Source organism: Gopherus flavomarginatus, chromosome 3 (genome assembly GCF_025201925.1).
Source record: "Gopherus flavomarginatus isolate rGopFla2 chromosome 3, rGopFla2.mat.asm, whole genome shotgun sequence".
Lineage (NCBI taxonomy): Eukaryota > Metazoa > Chordata > Testudines > Testudinidae > Gopherus > Gopherus flavomarginatus.
The window spans coordinates 46,463,271-46,482,307 of record NC_066619.1 but is presented as its reverse complement, the minus strand read 5'-3'; the positions used below and the strand labels follow the sequence as shown (position 1 = coordinate 46,482,307).

At 37.9% G+C, this 19,037-nt stretch overlaps 1 protein-coding gene across 2 annotated transcripts in view; it reads right to left on the bottom strand.

Annotated features, from left to right (window-relative positions):
• AP3B1 (adaptor related protein complex 3 subunit beta 1) overlaps nucleotides 1–19,037 on the bottom strand; it is a 310,175-nt gene that overhangs the window by 174,786 nt on the left and 116,352 nt on the right. For both annotated transcript variants that reach the window (XM_050946875.1, XM_050946876.1), the window contains exons 8-11: nucleotides 7,362–7,520; nucleotides 3,803–3,900; nucleotides 2,371–2,425; nucleotides 2,216–2,287 (exon numbers count right to left, since the gene is read on the bottom strand). In XM_050946875.1, the coding sequence (XP_050802832.1) occupies nucleotides 2,216–2,287; nucleotides 2,371–2,425; nucleotides 3,803–3,900; nucleotides 7,362–7,520 (384 nt within the window). The remainder of the gene's footprint in view (nucleotides 1–2,215; nucleotides 2,288–2,370; nucleotides 2,426–3,802; nucleotides 3,901–7,361; nucleotides 7,521–19,037) is intronic.

Genomic DNA, 19,037 nt, shown 5'->3' with positions numbered 1-19,037 from the left:
ACATAGTCAGAAAGGACCTTTAGCAAAAGAAACAGCTGGTAACAGGAACTCAGTAACTGAATGAGATATGCATCTGGATTTAGAAAAGTTTTGACTAATTGTCTGGTTCTGAATGGAACAACATAAACAGTAGGTGTCCCCAACTTAAAGTGGGAAGTTTGACAGGTCTGCATACTTGAACACTTAAGTTTTAGGATCAGAGGGGTAGCCGTGTTAGTCTGGATCTGTAAAAGCAGCAAAGAATCCTATGGCACCTTATAGACTAACAGACGTTTTGGAGCATGAGCTTTCGTGGGTGAATACTCACTGAATATTCACCCACGAAAGCTCATTCTCCAAAACGTCTGTTAGTCTATAAGGTGCCACAGGATTCTTTGCTGCTTTTAAGTTTAAGGAGTAAATTTTGAACACTGAGTTTTTTTTAAATGATGTGTAAAACAATTTTGCACTGATTAACTTTTTTGAAACAGTACATATTGCATTTAATAGTAATGGTTAGCATTTTTTCATCTTCACAGCACTTAATTTAACCACCACCTTGTAAATAATGACAACACTGTGAGAGCAGAATGTCAGATATCCATAACAAATGTGGTGAAATAAAGGACAGGTTTTATTTTTTGTTTTAATCCAAGCTGTTAATTAAAAAACATGACTGAAATACACCGCTACCTCAATATAAAGCCACCCGATATAACACGAATTTGGATATAACGCGGTAAAATAGTGCTCTGGAGTGTGTGTGGGGGGGGGGGGGCGCTGCGCACTGTGGTGGATCAAAGCAAGTTCAATATATGGTTTCACCTATAATGCAGTAAAATTTTTTAGCTCCCAAGGACAGCGTTATATCTAGGTAGAGGTGTGCCAGGAATAATACAGGACCAGTATTTGCTAGCAGTCTCATTAATAAAGTGCACTTTTCAGAAAGTGTACAGTAACATTTACTTCCAAAATATTTATATAAAAATGATGGGTTTCTCTCTCTCACCACAATCCCCCCTGCTGCACTCCATTCTCTTGTTTTTATGTATAAGTTTGTTGAAACACCATACGTCTTACCAAAGCTATGAGACCATAAGGGTTAGCCCTCTTCACCTTTTAAAACACTCACAGTTATTCCCAGCCTGGCAGCCACCTTCTTCCTTTGTCTCCTGAGAGTGATTTGATTCTGTATGCGTGTCCCTGACTCCTCCCATTTCCCAGCATGCTCAGCAGTTTGCTCTAAAGTGAGGCCACAAAGCCTTTCCGTTTTCACACTGGAGTGGGTCAGAGAAGCCTTAAGTTCTCAATTCCCCAGCTTAAACAAAGGCTAGCTTCCTCCATAAGCACTACATTTACAGTTTCAAGTAAGAAGAAAGATTATATTAGTATCTGTTCTCTAGTCTGTCCCCCTAAAATCAGGAGCTCTCCAACCACCTAAGACAGAACTAAGTTAAGAAAACCCAGCTACCATTCTCTCAAACCTCTGCGCCTTAGTAAAACCTTTGCTGATGAAAAGATGACAAAAACTTGTTAAGAAAAGGAGCCAGAAATATTTAGCATTCCAATCACAATTATTTTCTTTACATATTTATTTTAAAGGGACAGAGTTCAGATCTACAAATGGAACTCAAGAGTTACAGGTCACAGCAGGCATCTCTCTCCAGGTACAGTGTGTGTACTGGAAAGACAATTCAATTATATCACTATATACTCCATAAGTCCTAAATTTGAGCCCTAACTTTTGTGGTCATCTCTGCACAGAAAAATGAAGTTCTGGACAATACTAAACCTGACCTCTATTCCCTACTCTCTCTCTCACACACACAGTGTGACTGTATCTCAAATTTCCTGAACTATAAAATGGGAATAAGAGTACTTTCCCACCATCATAAAATGTTGAGATCGTGAAGTGAAAAGCCAAGCATATCTGCTAGTTATATCAAGTAACTCTGAGTGGACACCTCTTCAGATAGGAAGAGACCCATTGCTACCTTACACAACATTTTCATTCAGCATATTCAGTTAGCCTGATGTACCAGGAAATCACCCATTTGCCTGCCCCAAATGCCATCTGTAGAAATCAGATTGAAAAAGCAGAATAGTTCAGAGACATGAGTTTCACAGCAGCCAAACAGTATGCTACTTTCCTGTTAGAAATACTAACTAATCATACAGTTTATACGTGAAATATATACGTGAAATATTATATATATATTATGTATTATAAACACACCTTTGATGTTTTGATCATTGTTGGATCAGTTGACCTAACATAGAAACTCTTCAGGTAAGGTTCAAACATCCCCTGAAAAATAGAAGCCATTGAAGAAGTAGTTGTGCCTATGCTTAATTTAAAGTATAATCTAGAAAGTGCTAAGCAAGGTATACCTTTCTTTGAATTGACATAGTTGCAATATTCTGCAGAACAATATACTGCACTTCCCTAGAAATCAAAGAGAGAGTACTGTTGAATATATTTATCAAAATTACATATTCGGAGAACAGTATATTAAAAGCAAAAAAAAAAAAATCAAACCAAAAGGATGCACTTGCATGTATTGCTGAAAGGTTTTTAGCTGAATTTTCAATAAATATCTGTGAATATGCTTTCTATGCATATAAGCTACCATATATATTTGACTTATAAAATATATTAAAGTACACCGAAGAAACAAGAAAAAGTTGAGGCGTGACAGCTATTACATGTCACTTATCAGTTTTATAGCAAGATGCAGCACAAATTTAGGACTGTCACTTTTAAAAGGCAGAAAATGTGGGTGAAGTAATCTCTCTTATTGGACCACTTCCGTTGATGAAAGAGACAAGCTGAGCTCTTCTTCAGATCACCCACCTTCCCTATAAAATCCTGGGACCAACACAGCCTACAACACCACTGCATATTTTTAAAAGGAAAATATTACTTTTCAATGTAATGCTGCAGCCTTTGTTTGACATAATTTTTGTTTGTTTGTTTCTTTGAGGAAAGATGTAAGGATTTATTTCGGACTTTTGAAGCTAGCATTGCAAGACATACAGCAAAACAGAAACTCAGGAAGGTCCCATATATTTCTAGCTAGTGAGACTAAAAAGAAAATGTTTACTCTTTGTCTGCACTACAGAAACTACTGTGGTAGACAACCACTTGGCTTCACCTAATATTTGTGCTGTAAATGTGGGATGGACAGTACTTGACAACAGGTGTTTTAAAAGTAGTTTTCCAAGGATAATTCTCAAAAAAGTGAGTGGTTTGGGGTGTATTCTGCTAGTCCCAGGTCAGAGGGCTGTGTGCATATTCTGGCAAACCGTAGATGTATACCACTACAAAAATATCAATTATAAATATTCCAACAGTTGCATGTAAGCCCAAACTAACTTTTTTCACTGTTCTCATGTGAAAGTCAGCCATGTTCATTTCCCAGAGTACAACTGTCTAGGAGCAATGAGGTGCTCATAGCTAGGGGGTACATGCTATAAATGGAGAGTCCTGCAAAAATGGTATAAATTGGTGTTTAATCATAGATTCTTACAGTTAAAAGGTCAGGAGGTCATCTAGCCCAAACCCCTGCTCAGAGCAGGAGCAATCCCCAACTAAATCCCCAAATCCCTCAAGGATTGAACTCACAACCCTGGGTTTAGCAGTCCAATGCTCAAACCACTCAGCTATCCCTCCCCAGGACTGCTTTTGGCAGCCTTTTGCAAGCCAAAGCTTAGACCCAATGTTAGAAGCCTCAGGTTCATGATGTACAGTTACATGTAATTTAAAACTGAACAAACTGTTTAGCAAGTTCTGTTTGAAGTTCAACAAAAGAGCATGACCCACCTATTGCTACGAAGTAAACGCACTAAGGATTTAGAAACAATGCCAGCTTCAGACTTCGGTGCCAAGTGCCAATAAAGCTGGGCAACTGCCATCACCACCTGAAAATACAATGTTAACATGCAGAACAATCTGCTACCTTAAAGTAACTACACAATGTTCTACTTTCAAGCTGCAAAATTACACACTCATTGCTTGTACAAAGATTTAAATTTCTATTTTTGCATATGTAATCTTTGATACCAAGGGGCTGATTCAAAAGCCAAGATATATTTTCATTTCTGAATTATAATCTAATGAATAATGTACACTCCTATCAGTAATAAATAAATAATCAGATGTAGCTAAAGTGCTAATCAAACTGATATTTTAAGAAACCAGAACTTACAGTCTTATCTGTACAAATGAATGAGAAAATTTCCTTTCTTTAAATCTATATAAAGCTTTTTATTTTTATTAAATCTAGCTCCAGTAATAGCTGTTCATTAATTAGTTTTAAACAGTAATACCATCACCAAAAACCTTTTCCTATTACCATATTAATCAAGCTATACAATGGTATTTGCATTTAATAATGACCTACAAGGACATAAAACAACACAAGGAAACCTGCAGGGTTATGTGCTTGTGATCCAAGTAACAAAATGTAAGAGACTGTAAAAAAAATCAATTGATTTTTAAGGCTTAATAGGTCCTCCTCCTGGAACCAAAGCTAATGTTGTACCAATATCTTAAAAAGAGTACATGGGATGATGGACTCTTAACTACAGGTTGGGCGGCCTAATATTCTGAACAAAACCATGAAAGGGTTCACAAGGGATGCAGTTCGGTAAGAATTAAAAGAATGATCACCTCAAATTGAACATGATCCAACAATGTGATGCTGTTGCAAAAAAAGGCTATTATTCTAGGGTGTAGTAACAGGAATGTCTTCTATAAGACACAGGAGGCAATTGTTCCACTCTGCTTTGCAATGGAGAGGCCTCATCTGAAGTACTGTGTCCAGTGTTGGACACCATACTTTAAGATAGATATGGACAAATTAGAGATTGTCACTTTTTATTGATCTCCTCTGGACTAAGTTTAGAAAACCTGACTTATGAGGAAAGGTTTAAAAATTGGGCATGTTCAGTCTTGAGAAGACAAAGACTGATGGAGGACCTCATCAGAGTTTTAAATGCATTTAGGTCTGTTGTAAAGAAAATGCTGATCAATTGTTCTCCATGTCTACTGAAAAGAGGACAAGAAATAATCTGCCACAAAGAACATTTAGGTTACATGTTAAGAAAAAGAATTAACTTATACCGATAGTTAAGCACGGGAATAGATTCCCAAAGGAGGTTGTTGAATCTTTGTCACTGGAGGTTTTTAAGAACAGGTTAGATAAAAACACCTGTCAGGGTGGTTTAGGTATTCGTTGCCCTGTCTCAGAGAGGGGGGTTTGGACTAAATGACTTTTCAAGGTCCCTTCCAGCCCTACATTTTTATGATTCTATAAACACCAATCACCATGATTTTATAATCTTATCAAACAAACTTGATATTTCTGATGCTATTACAAATTCAGTTGACAAAAGGTAATAATGTTGACATAATATACTTTGACTTAGTGCCACAGTATACTTTTATTAAATAATAAACACTATACAAAATGAATGTAGCACATATTAACTGGACTAAAAACTGGCTAATTGATAGATCTCAAAAAGTAAATATAAATGAGAAATCATACAATGTATTTCTAGTGGAGTCCCCAGGAAACTGTTCTTGGCCCAAAGTATTCAATATCTTTATCAATGATACAGAAGGAAATGATATCATTGTGGAAAATAATGAGAAAGACATTAAGTATTCAGAGTGATGTGGATCGTTTGGTAACCTGGGTTCATTTGAATATGAGTTTTAATACTGCCAAATACAACCAAGAACGCAGATCACATTACACAAGCAGAATCATTTGGAAAGCAGCAACTTTGAAAAAGACTTAGGGATCATGGTGGATAACCAACTGAACATGAGCTCACAGAAGCTAAGAGACCTAATATAATATTTGGATATATAAGCAGGGGAATATGTAGTAGAAATAGGAAGCTGGTATTATCAAGCTCTTCGGCATTAGTGAGACTATTACCAAAATACTGTTTTCAGTTCTAGTGTCCACATTTGAAAGAGACGTTGGCAAACCGGAAAGGATTCAGAAAAGAGCTACAAACGATTTGAGGCTCAGAACACATGCTTTACAGTGAGCGACCAAGAAAGCTCAATTTATTTAGTTTATCTAAGAAAAGGTTAAGAGGTGACTTGATCATGGTCTATAAGTATCCGAGCAAGAAAAGAGTTCTCTACTATCTGAAATCTTATCTAGATAAATGTCCAATTGCTGAAGCTGAAGTTGGACAAATTTAGACTAAGTTAAGCAAATGTAATTAGCTATTTGAACAATTTACCTACTGATGTGGCAGACTCTCCATCACTGGAAGCCAGTAAATCAAGACTGGATGTCTTTCTAATACAAGCAGAAATTATGGTCTCGCAGAAAACAATGCGTGAAATTCCATGGCTTGTGTTATGTAGGAGATCAGAGAAGATAATCATAATGGTTTCTTTTGACCTTAAAGATTTATGCATCTATGAAAAAATCAGATCTATTAATCTAGCTCCCAGAGACATTCAGTATGTACTATGCAGATAATGTTTTAACCACCTCAGAATTCTGCTGGGAGACTAGAACTCAGGCTGGGATTTTCAAAGGATTTGGGTGTTTAACTCCTCCAGGCTCCTTTGAAAATCCCCACCTCAGAGAAAAGTGCCATCTAATAAATCACAAAAGCACCTACAGTTTTCCTTGAGAGTCTTCATCCACATATTAACAGGGTTTGTCTCACCAGAGCTTCTGAAAACTGATAAGCTAAATAACCTGAAGTGCTATGGCAGCAGTCATACTGTATTGCAGGGGTAGGCAACCTATGGGCACAGGTGCCGAAGGCGGCATGTGAGCTGATATTAAGTGGCACTCACACTGCCCAGGTCCTGGCCACCAGTTCGGGGGGGCTCTGCATTTTAATTTAATTTTAAATGAAGCTTCTTAAACATTTTAAAAGCCTTATTTACTTTACATACAATAGTTTAGTTATGTATTATAGACTTACAGAAAGAGACCTTCTAAAAATGTCAAAATGTATTACTGGCACGCGAAATCTTAAATTAGAGTGAATAAATGAAGACTCGGCACACCACTTCTGAAAGGTTGCCGACCCCTGCTGTATTACCTAATTCTCCTCTTTAATATTAAGAATGGTAGGCAGCACCTAACATGGCTGTTCAGGACTTTTAGTATTAAATTACTTTCCCACTTTTAAGGGCATGCAGTTGAGAACTGGTTACTGTTAGTTAGCTACAACAGAACTATTGTGTAACTACACAATTCTGCATGGTATTTTCTATACACATGGGCGGGGGGAGGGGGTGGCATACTCTACACTTGAATGCTCCAAATACTCGATTAAAACATTTTAGAAGGGTAGACACTTAGCAGTTCAAGACACAAAGGTTTTTGTCATACAGCAGCATTCCGGCTTTGCAACAAGGGCTTTGTATTTCGTATCAGCAATCTATGGTCTGGATCCATAGCATAAGGTTTCTTCGCTTTCTGATCTTTTTCTCTCTGTTCTTCATCAGATTCATAGAAATCCTTCTCATTGTCCTCTTCCAAAACACCATCCTAAAAGAAAATATTTACATCAAAGACTTGAATCAACCAATTTTATAAAAAAAGCATCTATAACAAAACAATTTCAAATGAAAATGAATTATTTTACAACAGTTTTTTTTTAAATAACTTTTTCCCCTATTTTGCTCAGTCCACCTAGTTCAGAATGTAGGCACATATAATCTCAACAATATACTCTAAAGTGAAGCATATTTGGAAATAAATTTTCAATTACTGGGTGAAATTGTATGGCTGATGTTATGTACTGTAGGTGATTAGACTAGAAGATTATAATGGTCACTTCTGGACGTGAAGTCTATGAATTGCAGTTGGCATTTCTGAAAAAGAACTTTAGCTGTTTAAACTTCATGATATTTGAGGATGTGAGGCACCAATGCTACAAAAGGAAGGCGAAAGGTCGTCCCAGTAATTTACCTACACACAAATGCAGACAACTACAGTCAGATAGAGGAAGGATGGTCTTATGCCCCAGGCACTACACTGGAATTAGAAAGATATGATTGTGTTCCTGTCTCTGCTACAGATTTTGAGAGATGTGGGTTGTCATGGTATAATTCCCCACTCTGAACCTTAGCGTCCAAAAGATGGGGTACCAGCATGAATTCCTCTAAACTCAATTACCAGCTTAGTACCTGTAGCGCTGCCACCAACCAGGAATTCCAGTGCCTGGTACACTCTGGTCCCCACAAAACCTTGCTCGGGGACCCCCAAGACCCAGACTCTCTGGATCTTAACACAAGGAAAGTAAACCCTTTCCCTCACCATTGCCTCTCCCAGGCTTCCCCTCCCTGGGTTACCCTGGACGATCACTGTGTGATTCAAACTCCTTGAATCACAAATCAGCGAGGACAATTCACCTTCCTCCCTCTTTCTCTTCCTCCTCCCAGACTCTTCCTGAGAGAAAGTAATCCTGGCACAGAGAGAAATCAGCCTCTTTCTCCCTCTTCCCTCCTTTCTCCCCGTCAATTCCCTGGTGAATCCAGACCCAGTCCCCTGGGGTCTCACCAGAATGAAAAAACAATCAGGTTCTTAAACAAGAAAAGCTTTTAATTAAAGAAAGAAAAACAGTAAAAATTCTTTGTAAATTTAAGATGGAATAGGTACAGGGTCTTTCAGCTATAGACACTGGGAACACCCTCCCAGCCTAAGTATACAAGTACAAATTAAAACCTTTTCAGCAAAATACCAATTTTAACTTCTTCCAACCAAATACACATTTGCAAATAAAGAAAATAAACATAAGCCTAACTCGCTTTATCTACCTAGTACTCACTATTCTGAACTTATGAAGAGCCTGTGTTGGAGAGATTGGAAAGAAACCTGGTTGCACATCTGATCCCTCTGAGCCCCCAGAGTGAACAACCACCAAAACCTAACAGCACATACAAAGCTTCCCTCCCTCAAGATTTGAAAGTATCCTGTCCTCTGATTGGTCCTCTGGTCAGGTGACAGCCAGGCTCACTGTTGTTGTTAAGCCTTTCCAGGCAAAGAGAGATGAAGCACTTCTGTTCTATTAACTCTTACTTATCTGATTATGACATAGGTCAAGTTATTTAGTCTCTGCGCCTTAACTCCCTAACAGAAGAATACTGATCTGACCAGGAGAATTGTAAAAATGTATTAAAGGTTCTGAGATGCCAAGAGACCTGGCTATACTTTAAAAGGTTCAGATTCAAGAAAAATATCTGATTTAAAGACACTGTTTAATTATCAAGTTACTCTTTGTATGATTTTTACCTGTACTGAAGAACGGAAAATAGTTTTACAAATCTTTCACTGAATGCACATTCTGACAATGCCAAAACAGGCCTTTTAATAATTAATAATAATAATAAAGTCGAGATGGATACGATCAGTATTAGATTTTAAAACATTAGGCCAGATCCCAATCTAGGGTGCACATCCATGTCCTTCTATTGAAATCAATGAAATATCAGTTCAGGATCTGACCCCTTCTTTACAATTAGGTTTCATTTTCCAAACATATTCCACAATCCAGATAGAGAAAAAGATATTTCAGTTAAGCAACTTACTTCCTAACTTTTAAAGATTACAAGACTAAGCAAAATGAGTCATGTTTTTTTAAAGTACCATTTCCTATGCATAGAAAGCATAGTCCCATACAGAAAAGGTACCCACACTGTGGGACTCAATCACTCTTGAGACCTAGTTTTTAAGTCGGCATTATGAATCCTATCTGGTTTATAGGAAACAGTTATTTTAACCACACTAAGCTGAGACTTGGCATACAAAGTAGCCATCCTTCATTTATTGTTGTAGTAAATTATTTTAATCTTAAGGCTTTTTTTTTTAAATAGTAAAGTAGATAAAACGGCCTTTGGGTGCTGTTTTTAAATCACTGTTATAAAAAATAAAACAGTTGAATTTTAAATATGAAGTTTTGCAGTAAATTTAGCTTTAGCTTTCTCATCAATTGTTTTTATTTTTGCAAGAGAGATTTTTGCTGTTAAGTCTGAATAAATAGGCAAGGCCACCTTTTAGAAGCCACTGTTGTGTATGTGCAGTAACTTTCACTGCTACTGAAGCCCACCCCCAAAACATTTTGGTGGTACAGTTTCTTTTTAATGTGCTCAGTTAGGAAAGTTAAGGAATTGTACACCAAGAAAAAAATACTTTGCCGAAACAATAAAACTAAGTTCTGTGAGTAGTCAGTCCTGATCTTACATTTACATATAAAATACTAAACTGAATGGGCATATTCTTATACTGTACTCCAAATTCCATATCAGCATGACATTGATTGCCATATGATAATAAAAGGTACTCAGTTTATATTCTGTGCTTGATTCAAAGTTTCAAAAAACCCTGCTGGGGTTGGTGGATGTTTGTTTGCTTTGCGGTTTTTTGTTTGTTTTTTAAGCAATGTACAGCACTGGGGTCATATGTTGCATCAGTCACTGGGGCTTTCTAGGCAGTGGAGGATACTGAGAGACCCCTGGCACATGGCTTTAGAAGACTGTCAGTTTCAGGAGTAGGAAGGAATTTCCCTATTATTCTTATCATTTGTACTGCAGTGGGTCCTACAGACTAACCAATAAAGGATGAGGAGCCCATTAGCTCCAGTGAAAAGGAATGCAGCATGTAAAGCCCCCCCAGCCACCCCTGTGCCTAGGAACCCGAGGAACATGCCGTCCACTTCTGGGAGCCACTGCCACCAACCAGACTTTTAGCAGCCCAGTCAACTGTGCTGACCGGAGAAGCCAGGGTCCCTTTTCGACATGGCATTCTGGTCGAAAATCGAACGCCTGACAACCCTACCCCGCAACTGGGGGCAGCAGGGCTTGGTAGGCTCACACTGTAGTCCCCACTCCTGGAGTTGTGTAATAATTTTTATTGTCAGAAGGGGGTCATGGTGCAGTGAAGTTTGAGAAATCCTGGACTAGAGAGTTAGGATCTAAACTTAGCTTCCAAAACACAAATATTCCAGTTCAACCAGCTGATGAGTCAGCTAAATATTTCCTGTAGTACTCTAGCATTGAGGGATACTGTTCCTTATTATGGGTTTGTTTTTTTAATTAACTATTGATAAAGTAGTTTCTCTAAACAAGGTGCTACTGAGGACTTAAGGGCATTAAAATCAAGCACTCAGCACTTCATAAGATTGCCTCCAAATCATTGTTGTTCCACGCTTTGTGTTGCCATTAACACTAGAACAAAGAGGGTGTAAAAATGCTCCCGAATTATGGTAGCATTTTTACACACACTTTGCTCTGGTATAAATCAGGGGTTCTTAACCTTTTTCTTTCTGAGGTCCCCCAAACACGCTATAAAAACTCCATGGTCCACCTGTGCCACAATAACTGTTTTTCTGCATATAAAAGCTGGGGACGGCCTTCGGGAGTAACTGCCTGGGGCCCCAGAGGCCCCCGCAAAACTACTTTGTTCAGGCTTCGGCTTCAGACCCAGGTGTTGGGGCTCAGGGCCCCGGGCTTCAGCACCATGTGGTGGGGCTTCGACTTTCTGCCCAGCAAGTCTAACACTGGCCCTGCTTGGCAGATCCCCTCTGAAACCTGCTTGCAGAGCCCTGCATGGGGCCCCAGACCCCTGGTTGAGAACCATTGGTATAAATGACAATTACAAGGTATGAGATAAATACAAATCATACCACCATCTCTACTGTAAATTAACCAGGATACTCATGCTATTACTACTAGGATTTTACTCCCTGAGAAACTATTACTTAAGACTTTATCTAGATATGTATATCAAATTCATTACAATCATGGAGTTCCATGAAAAGATAAATAAGAAACCTACACATACAACTGAACCTTTTATGTTTGGAAAGAAACTGCTTCACTATGACAAAAAAAAGTTGAGGCATATAAAAGTTGGAAAAAGCTTTTAAAACTTATCTTCTACTTTTTCAAAATCCAATTTAATCCTCCTTTTTGTGGTGTATATAATATTTATATACCTACACTAAGTGAAAATATTTATTGATATTTAAGCAATTTATAATAAAACATTTAAATAGTGTCTTGACATGTTTAAGTAAGTAGAGAGTAAAGAATGGTGTCCCGAGCCTCTGTTCATCAGAGGATGGAGACGGATGGCAGGAGAGAGATCCCTTGATCATTGCCTGTTAGCTTCACTCCCTCTGGGGCACCTGGCATTGGCCACTGTCGGTAGACAGATACTGGGCTAGATGGACCTTTGGTCTGACCCGGTACGGCCGTTCTTATGTAAAGTATCCATCTTATTACAAAATTAACAATACTGAGCAGTATATTGTTATATTACAGTTTTTCCTTTTTTTCAAATTATCTAAATAAAACCATATATTAAAATATGTATATTTAACCATTCATATTAATTTTTAAAAACCTTTTCGGAGAACTGAACATTTTCTCTGGGAGAGGAGGAAGAGAGGATTCAAGTGAGGTGATAGAAAGTATGTGAAATTAGACATGGGAGAATATAATTCAGTATTGTCTTTTATGTATACCCTTCTTAATTATCCATTGTTCCCATAAATGGGATGATTTAGTTGGGAATTGGTCCTGCTTTGAGCAGGGGATTGGACTAGATGACCTGCTGAGGTCCCTTCCAACCCAGATATTCTATGATTCTATGATAAATACAAAATTCCAGTGCCCTTATCAAAACGAATCATTTCAGTATTTCTGTTTGTTTTCCTGTACCAGGTATACCATTACTTTTATCCATTTTTTGGTTTGTCTGTCTTGCACTGTTCTTACAATATATATAAAATCTTCCTTCATTAGATATTCTATTAGTAGTTTTTTCCAGTGATCTGCAGTAGGAGTCTTTGCCTGAGTCCACAGATTGAGGACTGTTTTTGGTTCATTTGTTTGTTTTTTGTTATAAAGTGCAAGAAGAGTAGTTTCCTTATTCCTGGCTTAAGTCTTTTTAATTGGCCAACTCCCAACACACATCTTTCAATCCTGTTTAAGTTCTGTCTCTAGTAGTTTATTATTATTTCTTTCTTCATCTAACATTCCCATGTTTATAAAAGAGGGCCTGGTTGTTTTGCGTTTCATACAGACATCTCTGCAATATTATATATTTTATTACACAAAGAGGAGAAACATACATTTTGTAATACAAAAGGCGCAAGTTCAGTACTATCCGATTAGTACTGAAGCCAATATTTATAATCTGAATTACCTCAGTCCACTGTTCTGCTATTTCACATTTATAGTTTGCATTTCATAACTTAATAACTTTATGTGGCTTGTCTTTTAAAAATAATCCTGAAGTTACACATTTTAGACTTAACCTTAATTTCTGAATCATCAAGCCCTTGTATGACTTTTTGTATACTACTGTACTTGAATAAACTACACACTCATATTTCCTTCCTTAGAATACACAACTAATAAGGAAATCACTTGTCTCTGAAGTGCTCTCATAAGACTGCAATTGAATCACACCTCTGTCACAAAGCCACTCTTGAATGACTCCTTGAGATAGCTGTAGGCCAAGCAACTCTTTTTTTAATTGAGTCATTAATGCACTTAATAGTGTCTTAATACAAAGATTAATCAACAGCTTGTACTTTACTGTATTCATATAAGCAAATATTTTAGCTACTCAGAATATGAAGCTGTTCTACTAACCTGTTCAACACAGCAATTAGTGATTACATAAAACTCTGAGAATAAATGTTCACTTAAAATTGACACTATTTCACTCCCATATTTCTCCTTGCAGAGTCCATTAGCATACTTCTTCAGAATTCAATTGTATTATTCTAATAAAGGACATTCTAGTTCTGCTTACTTTGCTATACCAGTGTGCAGGGTCACAGGTAGTAATTTTAGTAAGCAATATGCAAAATAACTCCCCTCCCCCCCACTAGTGTCCTACCCTCATGTTTATGTGAACCTTAAAACAATGCGGATAACTTATCTTGCTATTAAGCAATATTACTACTAATAAATGTTAACTTAATAGAATTCATGTACAAATATGCAACATCATTTAATGTTCTATACCAATTTGCTATTCGTTAAAATGAAATGATGCCAATCATTTAATTCCTGAGTAAATTATTTAACAGAAAAAAAAGCTTACCAAGTAGCACAGATACCAAGAATCAAAACAGGGGAAGAGAAAACACTTTACCACAATAGTTTTGATTTTTCCCTCATCTCTGATTCCTCCAGTGGAAAACTAGCTAAGGGTATGTCTACACTACAGGATTACTCTGATTTTACAGAATTCGATTTTTGGCATAAAGCCGAGTGCATGCAGTCACACTAAGCACATTAATTCGGTGGTGTGCATGCACAGTACCGAGGCTAGCGTCGACTTCCAGAGTGTTGCACTGTGGGTAGCTATCCCATAGCTCCCGCAGTCTCCCCCACCCATTGGAATTCTGGGTTGAGATCCCAATGCTTGATGGGGCAAAAAATATTGTCGTGGGTGATTCTGAGTACATGTCATAAGGCCCCCCTCTCCCTCCATCCCTCCGTGAAAGCAATGGCAGACAATCATTTTGCGCCTTTTTTCCTGGGTTACCTGTGCAGACAACATACCACAGCAAGCATGGACCCCGGACAGCTGATCGTCACCGTAAGTCTCCTGGCACACGTGGGACTGGATTGCTCCACAGCAGCAGTTCATTGCCTTTTGGCAGCAGATAGTGCATTAGGACTGAAAGCCATCGTTATTATACAGAGATGGGAGTGACTCAGTCAGGTTGCTTCCCTTCTTTTTAAAAATTAATACCTTAAAGTGCCAAATCAACAGCACTGAAAACTGAACTCTCATTTCTCCACAGAACGTGCAACTGCAGTGCAAACTTCCAGTGCATCTCAACCCTCTCCTGAAAGGAGTACTTCTTCCAGTGCATTGCAACTCAGTTCTGAATGGACTACCTCTACCAGTAAGAAGGTAATTCAGTCCTCATTGATTCAATCTTCGATATGTCTGCTGTGACTGCCAGCAGGGGTGTCAACTAGTATATGAGTTCTATTGAAGTCAACAGGAACACACACTCCTGAAAATGGTACTTAACTAGTTCATCATTGCTGTGAAGAGGTAGGAGGCGCTCTCATGCATTTTAATTTTTTGGAAGTATTTTTCTGCATAAAAATGCCTATTAAAAAATTTGGAGCCAAGTCCAAGCAATTTTATAAGGCTGCTTGCCTCTTGTAAAAGTTCTTAAATGTCATGTTTTTAGAAAAAATTATGGTGCGTTACACTTTCTACATTCTTCCACGACCAGGAATATTAACTTGATCTTTGTTCTTCAGTAGTGATTTATTTCCTATCCAAAAAAATCCTCTTGTGAGATCAGAATTGGTTGCTATATGAATAATTATGTCCCAGACAGAGGATAACTTCCACATGGGAAATAAGCTTAATGAACTGAAGAACCTCAGAATCAGAGCACTTGTTCTCATACGAGCGTCTTAGTAAAACAGATTAGAAAAAGTGATATGTAAGTACCATATACTGTACCATAGAACTGAACAGAAGCAACGATATACAAATAGCACGTCATGCATATGAAAGATATAAATTAAAATGTAATTAGTGCCCACAGGTTTTAAAAAATTGCCATTTCAAGTGTCAGATAATTTTACCAGATAACTACCAACTTTACCAAAACGGGAGGGCAGTTACTAGGGGATCTGTGAAAATTCAATCACTACAGGCAATAGATCAGAATAACTAACATAAACTACCCTCAAATGTTATTCTGAGTCACAGAGTATACCCTCTACACGTTTCTAAAAAGGGCAAATTGCTCAACTTAGAACAGATCTTTAAACAGAATTACATTTGTAATTCTTGTTACCTGAACAGTACTTATTTTCTAAAAATACAATCCCTCCTGTATTCCTGTCATAAACAGACAAGTAAGAGTTAATAGAACAGAAGTACTTCATATCTCTTTTGCCTGTAAAGGGTTAACAAGTTCAGTGAGTCTGGCTGTCACCTGACCAGAGGACCAATCAGGGGACAGGATACTTTCAAATCTTGAGGGAGGGAAGTTCATGTGTGCTGTTAGTTTTTGGTTGTTCTCCTCTCTGGGTTCTGAGAGTGACCAGACGTGCAACCAGGTTTCTCTCCAATCTCTCTGATACAGGCTCTTATGTGCCAGAATAGTAAGTACTAGGTAGATAAGGCGAGTTAGGCTTATGTTTGTTTTCTTTATCTGCAAATGTGTATTTGGTTGGAAGGAGTTCAAATTTGTATTTTGCTGAAAGAATTTTAATTTGTACTTGTATACTTAGGCTGGGAGGGTATTCCCAGTGTCTATAGCTGAAACACATTCCATCTTAAATTTACAAAGGTAATTTTTACTGTTTTTCTTTCTTTAATTAAAAGCTTTTCTTGTTTAAGAACCTGACTGTTTTTTTATTCTGGTGAGACCCCAGGGGACTGGGTCTGGATCCACCAGGGAATTGGTGGGGAGAAAGGAGGGAAGGGGGAGAGAAAGGTTAATTTTTTCTCTCTGTGTTAGGATTACTTTCTCTCTCAGGGAGAGTCTGGGAGGGGAAGAGAGAAGGAGGGGGGAAGGTGGATTTTCCTCTCTGTTTTAAGATTCAAGGAGTTTGAATCCCAGTGATCTTCCAGGGTAACCCAGGGAGGGGAAGCCTGGGAGAGGCAACGGTGAGGGAAAGGGTTTACTTTCCTTGTGTTTAGATCCAGAGGGACTGGGTCTTCGGGGTCCCTGGGCAAGGTTTTGTGGGACCAGAGTGTACCAGGCACTGGAATTCCTGGTTGGTGGCAGCGATACAAGTACTAAGCTGGTAATTGAGCTTAGAGGAATTCATGCTGGTACCCCATCTTTTGGACGCTAAGGTTCAGAGTGGGGAATTATACCATGACAATTCCCTTCTGTAAATAACATGCACTCATACAAAAAAACAGCTATTCATAGGTGACATTCTCCGAACCAATAAAAACTATTTACTCTATTGTTTGTATGGGTAAAATGTAGGTTTAGGATTAACAATATAAAATTTGTAAATTGTCTCATCATTCCTGGATATTATTTAATCAACTGTTAATTCAGAAAAAGTTAATCATAGTCTGAACTTTTAACATGAAAACTATTTTTTATCTGCCAAATCCTTCCAAAATAATATTTTAGTTCTTCTACTCCCATTTGCTGCAATCTGTTGTAAATATTCAGGACTTCTGTTATCTCAAGACAGTGTAGGAGTACTGATTTACAAATTACAATTATTATGTTTTATAAGACCTCTGATGGTCTTACAAAATGTTACACATGCACTCAAAGTAGAGCATCTCGTCAGTATCAGTAAATTTATTTTTTTAGAGCTCACTAACACTGTTTCTCAGATTGTTTTATTCCACTGGGCTTATTATGTCTTCTATATAAAATTAAAAAAAATATTATAATATTAAGTGCGCATAGTCAAGCACTGACAAACTAGAAAATGCCAGAATTAAGCTTGCCTGTGCAATCTTGATTCAGCCCGTGTGCATATGTGTTATGATACAGTCTTTAATTATATGGTAACATTTTTTCCACAAACCCCCTAATGCAGTGTACAGAATGGATGGTTTTCAATTAATGAGCAGCTACTCAATATTTTGTTTTATCCCCATTGTTCAATATGTGACCTCATGCCCTAGTTACTGCACACTATTTAAATCTTGCTCTGAAAACAGAATTATTAGTTTCCTCCTGGGTTTCTCTATGGCACTCATGACCATAATACCTGAGTGCTTCACAAATATTAAATTTATTCTCAGAACACCTCTGAGAGATGAGGGTATATTTTAATTTTTCAGATGGGGAACTGAGGCAATGTCAAAAGTATCTGCTAATTTCATGTGTCCAATTTGAGAAACCTAAGACCTGATTTTTCAGAGTACTGAGCACTATACACACCTTTTTATATATTCAAGGAGTAGCCCCAACTGACTTCAGTTGCAGCTGTGGGTGCTCAGCACTTCTGAAATCAAGGTCTCAATACATGAAGTCTAAAAATAATGAACACTATAAATAGTGACCACCTGTGAAAGTATGCTAGGCAAGTCATTTAAACTGCCATGTAAATGGCAGAAGCAAGGATAGAATCCAGTTCTCCAGGACAGCATTCAAATACTTTAGCCATGAGACCATCCTTTCTCTTCCTGCAATCCCCTGCCTTATTCACCACACATCTTTCAATTTCTGCAACAAATTAGGCAAGGGTCCTACACATGGCAGTCACCTTTATTACACAGTCCTGATTCATCCCCAGAGCAGATATATCCTGTGCATATATGAATGAGGCGGGGTCCTATGGAAGTAACAGTATGTGATCATGTAATCAAAGACTGCATTAAAATAAAAAAGGAGTCCAATTAAGGGGGCACAGGCAATCTCAATTTTGCCATTTCCTAACATCTGAGTATTTGACTTTGCAAACAACGTTATTTAATGTAGTTTTGTGTATGTAATTTCCTAGGTTTTAAAAAAGTATATTGAAAAAAAATAGGAATTCCATCATGTGGCATCATATCAACATCCACATCATTCACCAGCAGGGTTGGAACTTTTAGATTACAACCTTAGTTTAAGCGGCAGAGGCCTATGTAGTGAAATGAGAGTGGTAATATGTTAGAGAGACAAGGTAGGTGAGGTAATATCTTTTGTTGGACCAACTTATGCTGGCGAAAGAGACAAGCTTTTGAGCCATACAGAGCTCTTCTTCAGGTCAAAAGCTTGACTCTCACACCAACAGAAGATGGCCTAATAAAATATAATATTTCACCCACCTTCTCTCTCTAATGTCCTGGATCCATCATGGCTACAACTACATTGCATACACCAACAGTAGTAGTAAGCTGTCATTCTCTAAGTAGACCAGCATTAAAGGGTATACGATATTTTCCTGAAGAGTTTCACAAACATCTGCTCACAGTAGAGGAACAGTGAGTCTCAGGAACCTTAGGTTCTATTCCATGCTCCGGAAGGAAGCATGTTGTAGAGACATAGACTTCAACCCATTTTCCCCAAATTTGACCCCTGTTTGCCGCATCTACCTCCAG